At 35.1% G+C, this 23,604-nt stretch overlaps 1 protein-coding gene across 1 annotated transcript in view; it reads left to right on the top strand.

Annotated features, from left to right (window-relative positions):
- Nucleotides 1-23,604, top strand: part of ARMC3 (armadillo repeat containing 3) — a 60,559-nt gene that overhangs the window by 7,853 nt on the left and 29,102 nt on the right. Inside the window, exons 3-11 of the mRNA XM_074897972.1 lie at nt 1,444-1,492; nt 9,549-9,666; nt 11,638-11,763; nt 13,541-13,609; nt 13,938-14,113; nt 15,427-15,621; nt 16,410-16,593; nt 21,787-21,939; nt 22,045-22,150. Of these exons, the coding sequence (XP_074754073.1) occupies nt 1,445-1,492; nt 9,549-9,666; nt 11,638-11,763; nt 13,541-13,609; nt 13,938-14,113; nt 15,427-15,621; nt 16,410-16,593; nt 21,787-21,939; nt 22,045-22,150 (1,175 nt within the window). The 5' untranslated portion in view covers nt 1,444. The remainder of the gene's footprint in view (nt 1-1,443; nt 1,493-9,548; nt 9,667-11,637; nt 11,764-13,540; nt 13,610-13,937; nt 14,114-15,426; nt 15,622-16,409; nt 16,594-21,786; nt 21,940-22,044; nt 22,151-23,604) is intronic.

The raw sequence follows: 23,604 nt of genomic DNA, 5'->3' as shown, positions 1-23,604 counted from the left end.
AATCAGAAGGTAGCGTGTCCATCATTTTTTGAATATACTGTCAGTAATTTGTCCTTATGCTTTCTCTTATATGAGTTAATTCCTCCCTAGCCAAAGCTGCATTTCCTGAAGCACTGAATTCTAGTGCGTCTGTATGTGTTCACAGAGGTGTATATATATATATGCACAAGGGTAAAGAGATCGGAGCTGAAGAATCTTTGATTGTATGGGTCTTCCTCTCAAAGCTACAATTAATGACCTGCCTATGAAGTTTTAAATTTCAGATCCATTTTTAGGATGTACTTATCAACTGGTTTCACTACTGCTGTGTTACAGTTTGAGAGGCCAGTAGAGGAACAATACCTGTAAAAATTCAGAGGATTCAAGAAGAGCTCCAATTTTTTGTTGAACACAACTGATAACCCAGAATTCTGTAATCAGCCAGGCTACAGCTCATATTGCACTAGAAAATAATCTCTTATACCACAGAGCGATTGTCAGGATAGTCCTGGCTGAGGGTGAAGGTGTAGTTTCACGTTGAGAACTAACTGAGGAGGTACTAATGGGAAATAACAGTGCACATTTCACTTTTAGACAGTGTTAAAACAAACCTAAGTTTGGCATAACTTGTGTTATGTTCTATGCATAGCTAGTGCTAGTGGGTCATGTTGCTCTTTACTTTTGCCTGTAGCTTAACTGGAAGGCTGTGCTGAAGTTTTGCAAGCCGCATGAAATTAGGTCCACATGAGGTATTACATCCATATGCTTCAGAAGCTACTATTAGATGCAGCTGAGAAGGTCCTCCTGGTTCACATGCACATGTGCTAATAGAGACAAAGCAAAAGGCAGAAGCTGGACTTGGTGTAAATAGATGTAACCTTTTTTTAATCAGTGAATTGTATTTTTTAATCAGTGATTTGTATTGTGCAGAACTGCTTCTTAATACTTGCAGACCTGATTTTTTGTCTTCTGTGAAATATGGACGGAGAATTCACATTGAATTTGAACCTGATTTTCAAGGTAGAACTTATTTGTACATTCGGCAGTTGTGTAGAATGTTTGCCGACATAGAATGTATAAACAAACAAGGGGTATAAACAAACAAGGGGAATCTAATAGGACCTTCAAGTTCACATATGATTTATAGATGCAGATAAAACTAACACAGAAAATCATGTCCTATGTATTTGTACCACATTACAACTTGAGCCTGTGATGTCTCAGATCTTTTTTTTTAGTTATGTATTTTGTTGACAGATGTATTTACCAAATGTGTTCAAGTGTTAGAAAGTTTGCATTGTTTATAAGGGACGACTTTCTGCATAGAAATCTTCAAACTGATTAGGTGGGTCAAATAAATGAGAAATTCTGTCTTACAAGCTTTCCTAAATCACTGGTAAACTGATTCCTGAAACACAGAAGGGAGTTTGTTTGTCTGCTTTTATTTTTTGTTTTTGTTTTTAGAATGGGTAAAAAAGTAAAGAAGAAAGTAGAGCCTCCACCCAAGGATGTGGTAAGTTTATAAACTGCTATGTGCTATAAAATAAACATTACAGAGTTATAGGCCCAGTTCTGCCATCCTTACATAGTTCCTTACTCTCTTAGCTTACCCACATTATTCTAAAAATGTCTTTTAAAGATGATTCTGTTTCTGCTTTTCTTGGACAGCATACAAACCAGAGTACTGGGCATGTGTAGTTCTTTGTGGAGATTGTTGTCTTTGGCAGGCTTTGCAAACAGTAATGTATGAAACAATCTAGGCTTCTTTTTATTTGAAGAACAGTTTTAGCTTTCCATTTGTAAAAATCAAAGAAGAAGGGAGAGGAGCGACCTGAAATCTGCCTGTCTTTTCAACTATGGAGGCATCCCCTTTCTTTAAGGATGAAAGAGTTAAGAGCCTAGATGGATCTGCAGAGGTTTTTAATACAAAATCTTACAGATATTTGGAATGACAGTACTATGTATTTTGGATCTATACAGTCTTTAGCAGCAGTTCAGGTTTTTCTGGTATCATTGGAAGTGCCACAGTGAGAAGTAGTAGAGCTGAAGCCAAATATGGAATAATGGTGGTAATGTGACTTTTTTTCAAAAGCGTCTGACACTAGTATGCTTTTAGAGAGTTTCTGTAAATTGACAATGTAGAAGGAGACCCCCAAAAACACAGAGGTTCAAAATATAGGTATTATTGAAGTTTAATTTGTTTATTCAGAAAGAAGTAGAGGAAATAAGACAGAAACATTGAAAAGAGTGTAATATAAATCCTGTGCCAGATAATAACTAAGTTAATGAAAATCAGGACCTCAGTGAGTCCCACAGAGGAGCATGAAACTAAATGCAAAGTTCAGTACACTGTTTTAAAAAAACAATAGGTTTGTCTGTAGAGTAATGGTACTGCAAGAGCTTTTTCAAAGGTCATTGAAAAGTTTATCAGCAAAAATTATGTCACCATTTCAATATTAAATAAGCATAAATAATTTTGTGTAAGACGGTAATATCCAATAGCCATGATGTCACTGAGGCATAGCAATTGATATCAGGTTTTGCCCAACTGTTCTGTGGAAAGATGAATATTACGAACATAATTCATAAGCTCCAATCAATAGTAAATCCTTATGAAAGAAGACTTGACATAAAACTTCAACATGAGAGGATAAATTGACCTAAAACCATTTCTGTATGGAATAACCTAGGAAATCAGGAGGAGGCACAAAGAAGGTAATGTGGATAGGACTAATTAAAAGTCTAAGAAAAAAAAATTGAAAGGCATGACAGTAGATTTAAGGCATACAGATGAGCTAACTCCCTCCAGAGTAATAAAAGCTTACTTTTTCAGAAAATATCTAGAAAGTAGAAGCAGCACCACAATTTCTAGATCCAAAAGACACCATAAATGTTTCTGGAGAAAAGTATGGTACAGCCTACTAACTACTACAATAAACTATGAATAATGTTAGAAAATATATTTAAAAATTGAAAAAAAAAAATACAGAAAATGTCAGTAAAACTATTAAAAAGGAAAGAGTTGGTAAGAGTGAATTCCTGATGGCATCTGCAATTTTTGGCTTAGTTGTTACCCTTACTGTACTTCAGGCTAGCATATCTCTTCTAACAGTCCTATCAGGAGGAAAAAAAAAAAGAATGTTGCGTAACAAAACAGTAATAAACATTAAAATATATCATTGATTAGTTGTAACTATCAACAAGAAAATCTTCTAGCTATGAGAATATTGTTACTAGTGATCATGTAAAATCAAATCTCAAAACTAAATTTCACCTGGATATTTCAGATGGCAGGAAATGAGATGCAGACAAAATAAAAGATGTATTAGCTATTATCTTCTGATTGATAATCTGCTTATGAAAACGTCAAGTCCAAGAAAAGAAGCCTTATGATAATGTGGACAGGCTTATAATAGAGAGCCTTTGTGCTTGTGGAATGCTCTGGAATATATGGTACTGCAGATGACCACTAATTTTTATAGTTTTCTAGGAACAGGTGGGAAACACATCTCCTAGCATATCCACTGCTTATATGTTTAAGAAAGTATTCCAGAGGACTCTGTTTTAACTGCCTTTCATAATTTGTCTTTTACTATTATCTGTTCTAAGAATCGGGCTTCTCCAGGAAAAATACTGCTTTGAGCCTCTATCTCTATATGGATGACCTTAGACGGTAATTCAGGCAGATAAAATATGTTAACTTTGATATAGATTGATAGGAACTTCATATGATATCTTCATTAAGTTTGGTCTGGACATTACTAGTTGATCATCAGCTAGGGCATAGACATTAAAAGGGAAGCCTAAGATTACCACTAGGTAAAATACTGAAGCATTATCACTGAAAGAAAACTATAGCTACCTGGATATTTTTGATAATGGCTTAATTCACAACAGTAATGTTAAAAAGGGGAATATATGAAGTGGCACTGTCAACTCCTGAAATTCAGTCTCCACAGAAACACCTTTTGAGCAATTAATGCCTAAATATTTATTTGACTTGTTTTTAGTAAGGCTTTCCACACTGTCTCTCATAACATCCTCATAGACAAACTGATGAAATACAGACAAGATAAATAGACAGTGTAAATGAATTGTAAACTAGCTGAACTGCCAGACTTAGAGGGTTGTGGTCAGCAGCATGAGGTCCAGCTGGAGGTCAGGCTCTAGTGTTGTGCCCCAAGGGTTGATCCCAGGGCCAGTACCGTTTAACCTCTTCATTAGTGACCTGAATGATGGGACAGAGTGCACCCTCAGCAAGTTTGCAGATGATACAAAATTGAGAGGAGTGATTGACAGACCAGATGGTTGTGCAGCCATTCAGAGGGACTTCCGCAAACTAGAAAAAAGGGAAAATGGGAATTTCATTAAGTTCAATAAAGGGAAATGCCAAGTCCTGTACGTGGGGGAAGAATAACTGATACAGACTGGGTGGTGACCAGCTGGAAAGCAGCTTTACAGGAAAGGACCTGGAGATTCTGGTGGACGTGCACCAGCAACGTGCACTTGGGGTAAAGAAAGCTAACAAAATCCTGGGGTGCATTAGGCAGTGTTTTGCCAGCAACTGGAGAGAGGGGACTATTGTCTTCCACTCAGTGATGGTGAGTGAGACCACACCTGGAGTTCTGGGTTCCCCAGTACAGGACAGACATGGACTTACTGGAACAAGGCTGCCAAAGGCTTGGAGCATTTGTCATATGAGGAGAGATTGGGTTGGGTCTGTTCGGTCTTGAGCAAAGGCTTGGAGGGGTCTTGTCATTGTGTAGAAATACCTGCTAGAAGGGAGTAAAGAAGTCAGGCCAGGGTCTTCTCAGTAGTGTTCAGTGAAAGGATGAGAGGCAATGGGCAAAAACTGAAACCCAGGAGGTTTCATTTAAACATAAGAAAAAAAAAAATCCTCCTTTACTGTAAGAATGGTGGAACATGACACAGCTTACCCAGAGAGGTTATGGAGTGTCTGTCCTTGGAGATACTCAAGGTCAGACTGTGCACCAGCCCTGTGATCTAGCTGATCCTGCTCTGGACAGGGCAGTTGGACCAGATCACCTCCAGAAGTGCCTTCTAACATCAACTGTGATTCAGTGGAGTATCTTGGGTTTATATTGTCAGTATAGAAGATCAGACAATGACAGAACTGAAACAGTTAGCATGACCAGATACATATTAACTGTTATTCTAGGTAAAGGAAAAGGGGTTAAGAATATCAAATATATTAGTAATGCTTCTAAAGAGTCTACAGAAGGTGCAAGGATAAAGCAGACTTGTAGTCAATTAATTCAAATTTAAAGGATTATTTTTTTAAAAAATAACAGCATGATTAAACAATACAATAGCAGATAAACGCATCCTTCAAAAGGTGGGATTTGTATCTAAATGGGAAAACAAGAAAAACCTTGCACTCACAAATGAGAAGGAAAAACACAGTGTCACAACACACCAAAATATCTAGGGAGAGAGCTAGAAAGCTATCAATAAAGCTTTTCCAAATTGACTAGAAGCACGAACCTTCTTAGAGGAACACTATAAGGTGATTAAAATCATAAAAGAAAAGCAAAATTACTTCTTTTTGTATCAAAAGACAAAACTATATAGCAAATCGCTAAAACAAATGTGAATAAATTGTCCAAATATGAACAAATAGCATTTGCCCATGTCTTGTCCAACTGAAAAAGAACTAAAACCTGAAACTGTGTTACTATTACTTATGGTATTTGATGTGTACCCTTTGTACTAGAGGAATGGAGGGTAGAAAATTTCTTTTCAAAACGAAATACATCAGTAATTACAGAAAGATTGTCTTACATGCTGTGGAAGAAAAAAGAAAAAAAAAGGATGCATGGATAAGTAAGATAGTAATGTGGTAAATCAATACTGTTTGTGTAGAGGAAAGTGCAGTCTCTGAAATCTTTTTTAATTTTTTCAAGGAGTCAGTGAGCCAGTGGATAATGGTGATCTGGTTGATACAGTTATTTAGCTTTTTCAGAAGTTTTTAGATCAGGCTCTTCACTCACGTAAACACCAACAGGAAAAAGAAATTCCATTCCTGGCAATAATGTCTGGTTATAAAATAGAAAGCAAAGGTGAGAAAACAAATTACTGTTCAGTTGTCATAATGGAGAGAGGTTGCCAGTGGAATGTCGGGTTTTATTCTGCAACCTGTGTCATCCAGTTTATCAGAGTTAATGTAGATACTTTCATGAAAATGGCAGCCAGTTACTAAGTAGGCAAAAGTGAATAAATACAACTTTTCAAATTCCAGAAATAAAAGGCAAAACACCCCATGTCACTAGCAAATGCATTATACATGCACAAGTTGAATGCCATTAACAGTTCTGGTGTTTCCATCTCAAAAAAAGTACAGTTGAACTACAGAAAGATAACAAGAATAGACAGTGTGGCTTTCGTATTAGGAAGGATCAAAGACAGTAGGTTTCTTCATTCCTGAAAGGAAATTACTGTGAAGAGGAATACCATAGAAACTTACAAAAGGATGAATATGCAGAGAAGGCAAATGGATGTAATTTATTCCTCTGTTTCTTATGGTGAATGAACTGTGGAGGACAAATAAAATTATCAGGTTCTAGTTCTAAAACAAAGAAAAGGCACAGCTATATATATGGCTGTTAAACTGTGATACTTGTGTCTGAGAATATTAAGGGTGGCTAAAATACAGATGGCTTCAAAAATTATTTACCAAATTAAGTGGTGGAAAATTTTTTCTTAGACTTTTTGAGCACAAATATAAAATCACTAGCACACCAGTTCTCTCGGTGGCAGACTGCTGGAGTATGGGAGGGAATATAAGCAAAATTTAATAGTCTGCTTGCCCACACCTTTTAGAGGCCTTTGTTGAGGAGAGGATGCTGGGCTAGGTGGGTCTTTGGTCTGACTGGAAACATATTTTGTATCACCTTCAATTTCAACTAAGTTAAGTTGATGGAAGTGAAAAAAAACCCCACAAATACTCTGCGATTTCTAATGGCTTTGAAATCAAACATACACAAAAATAATGATCAAAGTTATATAGAAGTTTTTGAATTACAGCTTTCTTTTTCATTTAACTTGGTTTTTCTTAATATTATTCTAGCACACAATCTGTCCTGTGTGTGCCATTAAGGGAAAAGTCTGCGATGATGTGTGAAGATTTAGGAGCAAGACTTGATTTTTTATTTTTTTTTTTAAAGAGGGGGGAACTCTAACTATGCTGGCATTATGATAAGCAAAAGTCACTTCCAGTTCTGTGATAGTTTTGACAAGCAATGTTACTTACCAGCAAATCACTGAACTGCTCAGACCTCTTGATTTCTTAAACATACATCGATTTCAGTGACTCGTCTTACCAGGTTTTCAGCACAAAACTGCTTCTGCTAGGAAAGTGCCTATTGAATATTTCAGACAGTAGTGGTGATATAGTATGTAGTAAAGTCTATACAAATGGGCAGAGATTAGACCAATTTCATTCTGCTCATGTGCCAATCTGTCATTAAATCCTAGGAATTACCATTGAATTGTAATTTATATGATTACTTGTGAACATGAGAGGCAATGAAAATGAAGCAACATAGTAGCATCTTTGGTATCAACTCAATGTAAATAAATAACTGAGATTTAAAACTCTTATTTCATAATTCATTTCTTACTAAACTTCATCTGAGATCAATCTTAGTGTTTATTTTTCTCTGGAGGAATAATAGCCTCTACTAAAAATTACTATTTTATCCCATTGCCAAGTATTTGGCCAGACTCAGGAGTTATGTCTGTGTTTAAATCATAGCTCTCACCTGAAGGATCAAGTTCTGTCCACACAAGGACACAAATGTGCAGAAGTACGGAAGTATGAAGGTAGCTAAAGGAACTTTCAGCCACCTCTTAATTCTCTATATGCCTCTCATAGGGGTAGAATGAGTGAATGTAGCTGTGATAAACTGAACTTGTTGCCTCCTTACAATCCAAAAAGAAAATTTCCATTAAACAATTCCATTATTTTAGGCCTATCATTAAGATGTAACTTGGACCACTGTGCCACTATTTGGTTTAATTCTTGTTGCTGAGTCATTATTAAGCAAAATTACTTATGGTACAGTAAGCTGATTATATTTTCTTTAACAAGGAGCTTTGTTCCATGACTTGTCCTCTGCCTCTAGCTTATCTCAACATGAAGTTGGACATGTCTTCAGGTTTTCAGACCTGCTTGAAGCTAGGGAGACCTGTTAATCACATTAGCCTGGCCACCTCTTAACTGTTAATGAAACTTGGATTGTGATCTTGCAGACTGTTAAATGTGTGATATGCCTCATGGAAGATGATGAAATTGCTTAGGTTTAAAAACCTTAAAATTTAGAAGTCTGGGTACTAGTATCATATTCTGCCTGATTTTTGAACAAGTCAGAAGAGGGAGAAGAAAAAAGACTCCTCTTTGTTCATTTTCCTTCTGGCACACTCATAACTTTTTTGAAGATTTGCTCCAAATAATTTCCTTGCTTGACAACTGACTTGTATGTATCTTCATGCCTTTATTGTTCAGCAACATGTGCCTCTGATATAGCTGTTAGAGGGTTTTATATGAAGTAAAACAAATAATAGACATTTAAATATATATGGTATAAGTATACATTGTAATAATATTTTAAAATAATCTGTATTGCTATTTTAAATGATTAATCTCCTGTGTTTTAAAAATAAGTACATTAATACTGAGGGTCTGTGTGACTCCAGTATGCAACACAGATACTCTATGGGCCTAAAGTGTGAGGATAGACCACAGTTTTTCCAGATTAAAAAATTATATTAAATCCAAATAAGCATAAATTTTTTAGTGGTAGAATTTTCAGAAAACCTTGAGTCTTGTTAAAGAACAAAAGGCTTTTTTTGAGGATTCCTTTGCTTAAGTGATGTTAGTCCTAAAGAGTCTATTAAGAGGGTGAAAATTGCCAGATTTGTTGGAAGATTTATTTCTGTATGAGAGAGGTCAGAAACAGAAATGAACACTTTGTATCATTTCTAGCTGGATGAGCAGGGATTATATCATGGAAATACTTCAGCTGGTACAAGATCGTAGTGAGCTAGTGAACTGAGTTGACAAAGGCACAGGAAGGGTCCTTTTCTTTTTTTAAAGCAACCACAAAGTGTTAATGCCACAGAGTAACCAAATCCTCTTCCTCACACAACCCCTAAGTTCATAGGCTCTGTGCACAGCTGCTCAAAAGAAACAACTTCTCCTGTTTGGTTCCAAAGCTGCAGGATGCTCGTGTGTGTAACAGAATTACATAGTTTGTTGCCTTCAGGACTTCCTAGATGTACAGGGAAAGTGTCAGGGTTTCCCCAAAATCTTCATACAGGATGAAATCATACTTATATTTGGAAGTCAATTATTCTTATTTTTTGACAATGTCTCAAATTGTTATAAAAAAATTAATTTCTCCAAGTAAATAGCAACTCATGTTAATATTTCTAATTCAGTGTAGATCTTAAACTAGATTAATTTTTTTAAATGAAATGTGGGAGTCTACTACAGCACATGGGAAGGCTCAGTATAATTCAAACTGTTCTTTCCTTTTTTTGGTTTGTAGTTTGATCCTTTATTGATTGAAAGCAAAACAGCAGCAACGGTTGTGCTAATGCTTAGTTCTCCTGAAGAGGAAGTTTTGGCCAAAGCTTGTGATGCTCTGTATAAATTTGCATCAAAAGGTTAGTCTTTTTGGAATGAGCTTTCCTTTGAATTCTTTAGATTTTGATAGTAGTTCAAAATTTTTTAGTTTCCTAGCACTGAAATCTTCATTTTGTCTCAAAGGTCTCTATCAGGGTTTTGGGGGTTTTCTGAAATATTTATCAAACCTGTATTTGCAGTTATAAAGAAGTCCTGTGGTTTGTGTGAAGGAAAATTTTATCATTTTGTTATAAAATTTTGCATTCTCTGTTGAATAGAGCTTGGTTTAAATATAACCTAGATCTGTTTTGGTATGAGAAACAGACCTGCATCTGGGAAAGTATTTTATATGTTACAGTTTGAAACTTCTGTACCAATGTAGTTACTTCAAGGTTCGGTTTTCAATGAAAATTACTTTTTTAGCCTGTGTCTGTTATTTTTGCATATAGCTCTTGTGTCAGTACTTCTGTGACAGATGATTTATTGGAGACTGCTCAGCCTCTGTTATCAAGCTTATTTCTGTATGTGTTGGGAATCTTAACAAGTCTCCAAGATTCCAATTCTTCCAAAGTCCCTGTATTCTCTATAGCTAAGAGTTATGTTCCAGGTACCCAGAAGACAACTGTATAACGAAGGCTCAAAATTATGTAGCATGTAATTTCCTAAGTTCCTCCTACTCACTCCATGCCAGTCACTCAAATTGGTATACACTGATAGCACGCTTGGTATAATTATTCCATTTTAATATTAATTTCCATTTAATTTATGTTTTCTTTCAAATTTATGGTTTTATATGCTGATTGTTGTACTGATGGCAATTATCAACACTGCTGAAATTGTGAGAGAGGAGCTCAAGGCTTTGACAGTTGGCTAGGGATCACTGGATTCTGAAAGATGTTTGGGTTTGGCTTAATAGGGCAAGCCTGGTTGAGGGCATGCAACCCAATTTTGAATATGTGAGGAGAAAATTTTGACTTTTGGGAGACAGCTGTGAACCGCACACCATAAACTCTTGCTGGCTCCTTCCCTGCTGCCCACAGACAAATATGACACACTACAAGAGGACAGATATTTAATTTTTCTGTTTCTACTAAATGAATAATACTTTAAATTGTTTATGTTATATTCCTGCAGTCTTCCAGGAGACTAGACTGTAACTTTGCAGTATGGCACAAGACAAGGAGTTGTTTTCGCTTTGCAGTTTATTTATTTCTTGAATGTTGCTAGTAAATTAAGTCCCATCTATCAGTAAAAAATAGTTCTTGTATTTTAATTGTGTTTTGGCCTGAGAATGAGCATAGTTCTCCAGTTTCTTCTCACATTGTTCATTTGTAGCCAGAAAGGACAGACATGGCTCATTAGATAATTAATTATAAAGCTCTTGTGGGAACTGAGAATAGGAGTAGGTTTTGGATTTTGTTTCTTGGGGTTTGGGTGGTTTTTGAGTGAGCAAGAACAGAAGGCTGTAATCATACAAAACACTTCTGCTCTTTGCATGGCCAGAGCTTATTCAGCTACAAAGTGCTCCATTCTCAGGTGGTAGAAATCTCAGGTGGGATTTAATGATCCAGATCCTAGTAGCTGCTTCAGTTGAGGGGTAGTGCAGATCTACAGAATGATTTAACTGTTATTTCAAAGAAAATAAAATTGGGAGGCAAGAAAAGAGCAAAATAAAATGAGGTTCTTAATGATATCATTCACCTGTATTTCACTAAATAGAAAGCTGTGCTTTGTACTACCACTGCAGTTTCCTACAAATGAGCTGGGTGTCCAATAGACAGAAGCATCCTTTGATTCACAAATGTGGATTAATCCTAGATACTGTTAATCCTCAATACTATTTGACACATGTTTATTTGGGGTATAGATTAGACGATCTGCTAAGGTCCTGTCCAGGCCTTTGTTCTTTGATTCTATGGTCCAGTAAAAGATTGGTAGCTGTTTTGCTTTGTTATGTTAGAACTGTGAGCTTGTTGCATTTTCATAGAACTTTTAACCTAATTACTCTTCAGGTGATGAAAACAAAGTGACACTTCTTGGTCTTGGAGCAGTGGAACATCTGTATAAACTCATCTCACATGAAGATCCAATTGTACGCAGGAATGCCATCATGGTATTTGGCATCATGGCTTCTAATCGTAAGAATCTCCATTGTTTAAAATACTTTTCAATGTGTATGAGTGTGGTCATCAAAGCAATAGGTGACTCTTGTGAACAAATCCCATACTAGCAGCCCAGAGTAAAGGAATAAATTCATCTAGAGTGAACTCTACTGATTCTGAAAAAAAATTACAAGATAAGTTAATTTTCCTCCAGCCCTTGTTTTTATTTTGACGTGGCCAAATTGAAAGAGTTTTATGCTGAAGTTATGTCTCTCAGAGAAAGCCTGACTACATAAAAAGCCTGCCAGTGTGGACATGACACACTCTTCTCTTACAAAAGTTGAAAGAGGAGGATGAAGTGGTATTTATCATCTACAGAAAATGCTATGGTTAAATAACAGTTGTTACTTCAGGCGTTAGTGTAACTACAGTGGTAAGGGAGAAAATGTATTAAATATAAAGTAGCGAATTTAAGTGTTGATGGCAAAAAAAGCCCTGAACTATGAAGTGTCGGCATGCTTATTTACCCAGCTTTTTTGGCAGGTCAGTGCTGCTTTAAATGTTTTGTTATCTGTATCTGAACTAGTGAAATTCAAGTAGTCTTGAATATCTCTTGGAGACATTGCATTCCTGTCAGTGTAGCGTATCTACTGTAGCCATGCCATTATTAAATGATTTAACCACAGTATATGCAGATTTTCTTGTACCTTTTTATAAGATGAGGGTGGATGTATGATGTCCATACTGGATGGCTGAGTGACAGATGATCAAACTGCAGTGGGTGGTAGTAGACATACCTGAAGATGAAAGAGTAAATAAAGTAAGGTTGAGTTTCAGTGGCTGTTATTTTTACATTGCTTTATAAACCTACATCTAATCAATATGATTAACGGATCTTATTTTGGTAGATGTTCTACCCAATTGTCTTTTATCCTAACCATTGTTTGTAAGACCTTGTAACCAAGTCATTTCATCAACTGCTACCTGCTTTTCATGTTGCTCTGGACCTTATGTTCTTTACCTTACTTTCAGCTCGGCACTAGCATATAGTTACTCCCTTCAGACCTTGGCTTCCACTGCTGCTGCACAAATGTGGATTTGAATGACTGAAAATCTTCTATTTATATTCACATTTTAATTGTTTTTTTCTTTAAAAGTAAATTTAACTCTTTTTTTTTCCTTACATTTCAACACTGTAATGTGTTGATAGTAACAACATAGCCCTGTAAGATCATATAAAGTATGTCCCAAAGAGTGTTTTCTGGGTATCCCATCCAGTGGTTGTGGTTTTGCTAGTTTGCCATTGACAACAATAAAAATGCATTCTGAAAGTCTTTGCTGAGATTTTAATAAGACCTATATAATTCATGTTTTCAGTTTGCAGGGTGGGCTGTGTTAGCATAAAATTAGAAAGTGATGGCTTGAAAATGAAATAACAGAAGGATTGCCTTTAGTCTTTTAATTTTAACCACAAATAATTCTAACTATTGGGGTATGATGACTTTGACAACTAAAACCATGTGATATTTAACCAGAACCTGCTAGATGCAGGTATTCTGAATAAAATTTCAATGAAGTATTGAGGAACTTCATATAAATCAAATGTCAATGAATGTCATCCAGTACTTGAAAATCTCCTCTGTGTTTTCTGGGCCCATTATGATCTTGATATAACTTTAGTTGTGTGTCATTCCCAGTCAGATCTTTTTGTCACTCAGGAAGTAACCATAAGTACATTTCCCTTAGAGCAGAATCTGTTTCTTTACTCAGCCAAGATTGCCAAATGAAAGACTTTGTATTTATTTCATTGTAGATGATGTCAGGAAGTTACTGAGGGAACTGGATGTCACAAATTCACTTATATCACAGCTGACGCCAGAAGGTAGCTTGCAGTATTCATTCCTTGTGCAAAAATACACTCAAATAATTTGTGATTGCCATTTTATTGGACAATTTATTAAAATCTTCCTTGTAACTTATGATTTGTCTTACTACATGTTAAATAGGTAATTGCTTTTATAGCAGTAGCTCTGTTACTCACTGAGTAGTGGTTTATGTTGTACAGATGGAGTAACATGTTTATGGGGATGTCAGGTATGATTAACAGCTATTGTTTATTGACTTCAAATAATATTCTAAACTGTTGAATTAGTGAATGTACACTGTGCTGAATAAAACTTGATCAGAATATTTCTTTTTTTTCCCCACAGAAGATGTAGTTATCCATGAATTTGCTACTCTCTGTCTAGCACATATGGCTGTTGAATATACTACTAAAGTACAAATATTTGAGCAAGGTGGATTAGAACCACTTATCAGACTGCTAGGTAGCCCTGATCCTGATGTTAAGAAGAATTCAGTTGAATGTATCTACCTTCTGGTGCAGGTAAATTTATTGTTGTTTTAAATTATAGAGGCAGATAAGCACTTCCCCCTCACCCCCGATATCCTCTGTGGGTTAATTATTTTAAAATATTTGGTTCCTTTACTCTCCAGTGTTCATGAAAGTATTTGAAAACATGACACCTGATACCTTGATTGTTACGTTAGTTACAAATACGGCTGATTGGACTCTAATTGTTGAACTTAATGCAGTTATCCATGCTGTACAGCAATGTGAGATCAGAATCAGATTCAGATTTTTAAAATTAAATATTAATTTGTTTTCTTAGTTGGCAAATGTTAAACTCTGTAATGAGAGTTATAACCTGTCTATCCAAAAGGTTGGAATAATCCTGTAAATTAAAGAACTAGCAATTACATTGTGCCTTGTTTTGGCCAGCAAGTCCTTAGTCACAATTTGGAACATTTTTTAATGATAGGTGAATGCTGTCAACAGCTACTTTTCATACTGGGAGGAATAGATTTGTTATTGGCTACTTTGACACTCGGCACTAATGTCATCCATATGCTGCTTAGCAAAAGAATGGTGCATTTGTATGGCAGTTCTCTTCCGTGGCTTAAGTGAATCAATTCAATAATGAATTCAGTTTATAACTCTATCTCTTTTGGGGCATCAGAGCATGTCTATTCAAAATCACATTTTACTCTTTCTCCTTTTTTACTATCTCGCTGTCTTTGTTGCAGGGTATATCTGGATAACTGCACCTGGTGCTTGCTTATATTGATAAGGGTAATTGCATGCTGCACATGTGCAATAAGCTATTTAAAAGCAAATTGTAATTTATTTAATTTTTTTCCATTTTAATATAATCTACTACTGTCTGTTTATTAAGCTGCATATACACTGTTTAAAGTTCATTTTTAAATTGTCATTTTATAATTACTAAAACAAAAGAAGATATAACTAAGCAACCACAGTAGAGCACAAAAACTATTTTCCCCTCACTGAGGTTAATAAAAATGATGAAACTAAATTTAAAAACTTTCTCAAAGAAACATGTATGTTGAGGTAACCGTGACAAAAACAAGAGTAAGTATGCTTCCTTAGGCAGGACTAGTTTCCATAGTGTGTACTTCAGTCATGCAAAAACAAATGGACTTTAAGGTTAGTGGGGCTTAATTATATTCATTTTGATTCTTGGCTGAAAAGAAAAAAATCTTCAAAACTGGAAGTTCTAGAATATTGACTCTTGTGTGTTTGAAATCAGATTTTTATTGTTCTTTCTGTGAAGTCAGGAATTGACGTACTGTTATATTCTCTATCACTAACATTCTTTGTTGAATATTTTACTGCAGGATTTTCAAAGCCGTGCTGCAGTTCGTGCACTGAATGTAATTCCACCCTTGCTGGAACTACTGAAATCTGAATACCCAGTTATTCAGTTGTTAGCCCTTAAAACCTTAGAAGTAATTAGCAAAGACAGAGAAACCAGGATAATACTGGGAGAAAGTAAAGGATCAGATTGTCTTCTGAAGATACTGGAAACCAATGTACAGTTTACTTGCCTTCAAAGATTTTTGTTCTTGCTGCTAATGTTTGTATGACTAATGACAAATATTATTCATATTGTGGAATAGTGATAAAAGAAGAAAGAGCTCCTTACTTGGAGTTAACTATGATAGAAATAGGATAAGCTAGGATACCTAGTTTACTAAGAAAGGGAGCAAAGGGATTGACCAAAATGTTTATATTTGTTTTATTGCTGTATTTCTATTAGTAATACTGTTCTGCATTTACTGTCCATTTCTCAAATTATGGTAAATATCAGTGAAATTCACCATATAGCATTTTATACAATGTTTTCTCAGAGTCTTTTATTATATGCTGAACTCTGGTGCTGGTCCCTAGTTTGAACACTGATTTTTTTTCTGAATTTACTTTGATATCAATGGCCTTAAATATAATTTCCTACCTTGGAAATTTCATCTTTTATGTTATTGTGAGACTTATTTTAGTGCTTCTTGAGTTCAGATGATACCATGAGAAATGCAATGCATAGAGAAATTTGTGAAGTTTTTGAAATTTTAAGATGACAGGTCCTTTCTGAATGCCTGCTTAACTTACTTTGATGTAAAAGATAAACTTTTGGGGGTTTTACTGGTTTTGATAAAGCACATCAGAGAAAGTATACAAAAATATGAGTATGAAAAGATGTACTTTGCAGTATGAATAAACTGTCCAAAAGAGACTTATGACAATTATCCTACAAAGTTAAAAACTAAAGGTGTTTTAACCCTGATTTGAAGCTTATTTGTTTGGGTTTTTTTTTCCTTGTTAGGAATTCAGTGATCTACATGTGGAAGCTCTTGCCGTGTTGGCAAATTGTCTTGAAGATGTGCATACTCTGCAACTGATTCGTCAGACAGGGGGCCTTAAAAAGCTACTTACATTTGTAGGAGTCTCTACTGTTCCAAGTATTCAGAAGAATGCAGCAAAGGCAATTACCAGAGCAGCTTATGACTGTATGTGACTTTTTAAAAATCCATGGACATGAATTTGTTTATGAAGTAAATTTTCATTCAGAATGAGGCCATCTTATCTGGTTGAGGGTACTAATGCTGAGGAAAACACTGGCAAGAATGAATTACAGTGATGAATCTTGCTAATCAGAGCAGCAATTGGATGTTAGGCTATATATATATATGAAAATGTTAAGATTTTGCATCCAGTTATTTTTAAATGTAATATATTCTTGCAAAATGCTGTCCTCAAAAAGGAAAATGGACTCTGAAAATATGATCTTTACTGTTTGTTTAGTGATGCCAGGTAACTGGCATTTTAAGCCACCTTTACTGGCACTATTTCTCATCGCTGTCAGTTAAGACTTAATCTCAAGCTTACTTACTTTTGCGTACAACTGCTCGTCTAAATGTCAGACAATTTCAAATACAAATTCCTTTAACAGGGGCATGAAAAAAAGCCTTTCAAATGGCTTGCAGATTAATATTCCCAGTGGAGTTAGTTTCTTTGTCATCTTTTGATAATTATTTATCTCTTATAGTTCTTTTTTATACACTTTTCTTTAATTCACCAAGGAATTCTGACTTAGGCAGAACATGCTCATCATTTTTGCCCACAAGAATGCTCTTTAAATAAATCTACATTGGAAATTCCTTACGTTAGCTTCTGAGTTGCAACATATGCCTAGTAGTGCTATGTAACAAAATGCAGTGTCAGAAATAACATCGTTCTCTCTATAGATTTTAATTCTGTCAAGGGATTTTGATGACCGTAACTATGACAGTAGAGCTTAAATATTTCATTCATACTTCTATCTTGTGGTCAAGTCATGGTTTTAATTTATGTGTATTTTACAATTATGTTATCTAATTTAATACACGGCTAAAATAATCTCTCCTTTCTACAGTATTTCAGACCTCCTTTCTTCTCTCCCCATCCTATCTTTCCAATTCTTTTCTCACCTTCCTTATTTTGACGTCCTGAATATGTGTAATTATTTGGATTGCAAATGATACATGAAAAGAGTTGAATCTATCATTCCTAGTATTTTGTGGCTTTCTGTATGCTTTTATCATTATCTATTTAAGCTTTGCAAGTACTGATAATTATATTCATTAATGTTAAAGTCTCAAAGATAGGAAGGAACCTTCTTTATTTGTGTGTTTTCCTGTATTATTTTATTATGCTACTTAAGACTGTCAGTATCACTTTTATAGTCCTGTGACAGGCTTGTAAGTAGTCTGATAAGCAAATTTATATTTGCTCCTACTACTTTCTACTGCATCTTACTCCTTTTTTGTATTTATTTTCAAATAAGCGTAGCCTTCTTTTCCTCTTTCACACCTTTTTTAGTTTTTGTGGCCTAATATTTTAGCAGCTGTTAGTAGAAGCATGTCTGAACACAACATTTTTAAAGCACGGTGGCAAGAACTACACATAATATATTACAGTACTCCCTATGATCTTATATCATGGGATGTTACCGTCAGTGAAGATGCATCTTCTTGTCATACTTCTTTACAAATGGAGTCAATGTGATTTCATTATAAAGGTTTGCTCACTTCTTCAGCCTCTGACAGTTGGTATGGATGCAGCAAGCTGGGAAAATAGATCAAACAAAGGTTTAAAATATTTGATTCCAAGCTGTAGAATTTTGGTGACAATCAGTTAGACAAAGGGCAATGCATTGTACTGGTGCAGTAGACAAACAGTCCAGTAAACCTGCTGCTCAACATGGCCCCCAGAATTATTGAATCTATTTCAGATACATAGAGCTACTGGTCTAAAGTCAGCATTCCAGTGGAAAGAGAAGTGGTATTGGGACCATTATAAGAATAGTCCAAGTGCAAAAAGAAAACAGAAATATTTGCAGTTCTTGTTTGTTTGTGTGGATTCTGGTTGTAAATATGCTAAACAGCTTATCCAAACTGCAACACTAATGTATACTATACTAATACTTGTCTTGATGTAAATCAAATATAATACAACACATCTCTGAGTTCTTTTATGACTTTTTCATTAAATTTGCAATAGCTATATATCCCACATTCTTCAGGTTTGATGATCGTGGTTGCAATTTACCAACATTTCCGACATACTTGAGAAAAAAAATACTGCTTTTCATTGAAATGAAGAACTTGCTTTTGCTATGACAGAATATGCATCTATCTGGTTTTGTAATCCTGGCAGCTGAGTATACAGCAGTGTCTGGTTTTGAAATAATTATTGTTGACAGATGGAATTTAGTTTTGGTTTTTTTTCCTGGTAGAAGTGATCATATCAAACAGTTTTGGTTTATGTCTCTTTCAGTCCTTTGGAAAGGGACTCCTGAAACTTTCTGTTGTTTTTGTTACAAGAAGGAGATATCCCTTAAGAGTTCAATATCAGAATTAATTACATGGTACAAACACTATATTCAATTTTAAATAGCATCTTTAGGATGCTGCTCTATTTAAGTAAATTAAAATTGATCATATTTCTAGACATAATTACTGTCTCTTTGCCCCTGAAAATTTGTTTAGTTCTGTAATGTAATTTTGAATTTAATATATTAATTTATCAATGGTTTTATTTTGTATGCTCAGAATTACAGTAGTGAATTTTACTGTGATTCCCTCCTTGCTCAGCAAATAATGCAGTCATTTCAGAATGCAAAATATAATTTAATGCTATAAATTATTGAATATCTATGAGTGGATTATCTGGACTGTTGATTAAGGAGGGCCTGACTTTCCCCTGATAATGCCAAACACACCAGCAACAACTAAATGCTATGGAGTGTGTATGGAGAAAATTATGATCATGGTCACTCGAGTTTGGCCTCACTCTGCCAAACTTCTGGTTTGAAGCTGTCCCCATTTTTTACATGTATCTAAATGCAAATCATTTCAAAAGGAAGCATATTAAGCATGCTCTGTAGCCTGATTAACATAGGCATACAGGTTTTTATTTATCTGCATTATCTCAACCCAAGATCAGAGGGAGTTCATGATGTTTAACATTACCTTTTTTTCATTTGAATCTGGTATAAATAATTCCATAAGGTGATGACAGTGAGCTGAGTAGATAAAACTCTGATCATGATTCTGGGTTAAGAAGGGGAAATAGGAAAATATACTGTAAAACGGAGGTTGGCTCATGATGAGATCAATGCATGAAAAACTTGACAGAAATGTTAGTACTCTAGACTCTTTTAGATGGGTGTGCCTGAGTATTTTAATTCATGTTAAATCAATGTATTCAAATTAGTTAGGGGTCAAGAAATTCATCACTGTAAATACCGCATTGGCATTGACATGAGAAGTGCTTAAGTACAAAGGATGCTTTTCAATCATACAGTCTTTTCTATAGTAAAGGAAACAACTCATACAGAGAGAGGATCAGCAGAAAATATTAATCGCTTGAATAGAATTGGCACCTGGATCTTAAAATATTAATAATTTCCCTCTGACTAGCTAGCTAAATATAGGTGCATACTCTTTACCTTAAGTTCAGATCCAAAATCTGTTTTTGACGTTATTAAAAAAATCTGTTTAAAATATTTTAAATAACTATTTTCACTCATTCAAATTAGTTATTCATATTATTATTTCATGTATGCATAAATTATCTTAAAATGAAACACCCATCATCATAACTGCCTTTAAAAGCAAGAATCATTTTTAAGAAAATCTGTATAGTAGTAAGTAACTTGCTGTACAAGAACCAAATTATTGAGGCATGAAGAACCTCTAGAGATCATTATTAGGGATTATGGACTACTTTGGCAAGCAACAGGCCAGCGGCATACTTGATAACTTGTCAAAATGGTCTGTAATCCCAATTAAGGCCTTCTCTTGAGAGCTGGCTGATACGCATCGAGGTTGCAGCCAAGGTTCTGCTGAGACTTAAAATCCTCTGTGTTTTCTTTGTTGCATCTTTTGCTTTGTGATTTCAACTGCATATCTCTGATGATTCTAAAAATACTTAAAACTGAGCTAGAGAGGAGAAAATGGCTAACCATCTCATGTATGTGCATTGAGTCATTTCTGCTGTAACTAGATTTTCAGTCAAACTTTCTTTTCATTGGCTTTGTGGACTTCTCTTTGTTTATTTTTTTCACTACAGATTCAGTTTTATTTAAAAGAATACATACAATATTTTTCTTCCTTTTTTAAACTTTTTATTTGCAGGACAACAGTCCAAATAAGGGAATGATCCCTCAAAGTATTAGTAAGCAGTGAAAAAATTTCCAAATGTGTCAAAACCATGCTGACTTCTTAGTTTCTGAATTACTTTGATACATTTGAAAATTTTATCATGTATATATAACTTCAAGATGTAATTAATTTTCTTTAAATTACGCATATGCTTTAATGTTTGTTGACACTCACGTAGAGCTTCTGTGCTGTCCAGTGTCTCTCTGGCTGAGATTTTCACTCAGGGCTATTTTTAACACCTGCACTTCTGATCTCATCCATTTTGGGATGAGTGAGTTTATTAGTATAATTGTCAGATGTCTGTAGATACTTTCTTAGACACTCTATTGTTACTTGTGTAGAGGAAGGGAACACCTATGTTCTTCCTTAGCTGCTGCCAATCATTGCAGTGTAGGTTAGCTGTGAACCCTCTGTCGCTAGGCTAAAATACAAAATTGAAATTCTCTGCAAGGTGTGCATTAATGAAGAACTGCAAGCTGTGCAGAATTTAAAATTCAATTTTTAGCACCCCTTGACTTTTTTTGGCTATTGTAGTATGTTAACTGGTACTCCACCAAATTCAATTGTACCTTTACAAATATGTTCTTCCATTTTATGCATTTGGACTTTGTTAGGATAAACCCAAGTTAAACATGATCCTGCATAAGTATGATCTGTTGAATTGGAAAAACTCTTTTCATCAAGCCTGTATGCATTCTGCGGTTTGAAGCCATAGAGAACAAACTTTGCATTCTGTTGAGCTATGTATGTTTAAAGCTGTGTTTAATAGTCATCTTCTGGGCTTGATTCAGAGTTCACTGAAGTCTCTAATGGGTTTTGGATCAGGTCCTTTATGCACATTTCTTAATTGCTGATGCCTCTGTTACCAAAATATTTCCATTTCCATGGTATCAAAAACAAGTGTTATGTTGGAAATAAGTATATGAAATAAGGTTCATGTCCTTTCACTGATTTGGAAAATGAATGCAGATTAATGCTGTTGTTCTTCATTTAAAGCTGAAAATAGAAAAATCTTAAACCAGGAAGAGGTTGAAAAGTGTCTCATAAACCTTTTGGAAATTGATAATGATGGAGTTAAAGTTGCTGCTTCCCAAGCAATTTCTGCCATGTGTGAGAATTTAGCTAGCAAACGTGCGTTTGGACTCCAGGGTAAGCAAGGTGGGAAGGGATGAACGGAAAATCTGTACCTGTTATAATTTTGCAGACTGCCATGGTTTATTTAAAGGTTCATGTATACAATTATTTCTTTCAAAGGGATTCCCCAGCTAGTACAGTTGCTAAGCAGTGACAATGAAGAGGTAAAAGAAGCTGCAGTGACAGCATTAGCTAATTTGACAGCAGCCAGTCCTAGTAATGCAAGGTGAGTCTGCAATAATTAAATTATTATTTAAAACACTAATCTGAACACAAGTGATAATATTTTGATTTTTAAAGAATGCCTTATCTTGTCCTTATTCTTTAAGGCAGATCTGTTTGAATTTGACTGTAAGGCACTTTTTGGTGCTTGTGAGTCATCTGGAATAGGTTGGTTCTCATCAGTGTTACAAGTTATGCTATCTCTACTAATGTTTGCTTTATCCAGGAAAGGTATGAAGCAGATGTAATGAAAGCAGAGATATAAATCATGTTTTGAAGAGAACATATGAGGGAAATATGCCTCATAATCTAAGACATTCAATGTGGGATTATTTTTGAAAATTCAAAATCAGTAAGGTATCCTTTAAAATTTGATGGTTCATGCAACTTTTTGGACTAATTTTAATCTAGTCTTTGAAGGAGATAGCACTCAGCTATTGTGAATATTGGCATTGTCTTTTCCTAACTTTTTTTATTGTTTCCCAAGTAATAGAGAATGCTCATAGTGCATGCTCTAAAAGAAGTATTGCTTCAGTATCCACAAAGATACTGAAGCTATAACAAAGACTGGTTAGCTGACTATAAGTTGCAAAATAATTCTATCAACTAAATTTTACTGTCAGTTGCAGAGTTCTGTTATCCCAATTCTATTAAAAGTTCTGTTCAGGGAAAAGAAACAGAGCAGTCTGACGTATATGAGCAATCACATGTAACTAACAAACCATAAAATAAAATTCCTTAAAAGTTTCCTGAAATATACTTAAGGAAGTTGTAATCCATTCACAGGCATTCTTTGAAGTGAAAAAGTAAAATAACTCACCAAATAAATTATTTGTTCCAATTTATTGATTCAGCTCTAATAGTCACCAGTATTCACTTAATGTTACCAGATGGAGCCATAATTTGACACAAGAGAATAATACTGTGTTCTCAGATTCACATAGTAGATTTTTTGTCTGATATTCTGCTCTCCTCATGTGCATGACTCTTCAGTTGGTGTCAGTGGGAGTCATACACACATAAAAAGAGCACAGTACTGGAGTCTAGGGGTCAAACTTTCAGCTCCGCTACAGCTGTTTTTCATAGCGCAGCCCTTTGAGGTTTCACATTGTGAAAAGGGAATCTCTGGAGAGTTTTGAGTTGGTATAGCAGCTTATGCCAACTCATTCAGTTTTTTTGCCAAGGAGATAGTCAGGACATTATTTAGCTTAACTGCTAGAACAATTCTCCGAGACCACAGGCAGGGAAATAGCTGTCTCTGTTCCTCTGCATTATAATGGAGTCCGTATTTGTTTCTTGCTGAGCAGAGTCAGGAAACTGTAAAGGTGGCTTACGTATACTCTGTCTTTGCAATCCAGCTCCAAGTACAATATGGAAGCACCAGATAATCTAATCACAGGTCTTCTGTGAAAATCAGGAAGCAATAATTTACATTAAATATGTATACTGGATGAATGC

Source organism: Athene noctua, chromosome 2 (assembly GCF_965140245.1).
Source record: "Athene noctua chromosome 2, bAthNoc1.hap1.1, whole genome shotgun sequence".
Classification (NCBI taxonomy): domain Eukaryota; kingdom Metazoa; phylum Chordata; class Aves; order Strigiformes; family Strigidae; genus Athene; species Athene noctua.
The sequence above is the reverse complement of the archived record's forward strand: the minus strand, read 5'-3'. Positions and strand labels throughout refer to the sequence as shown.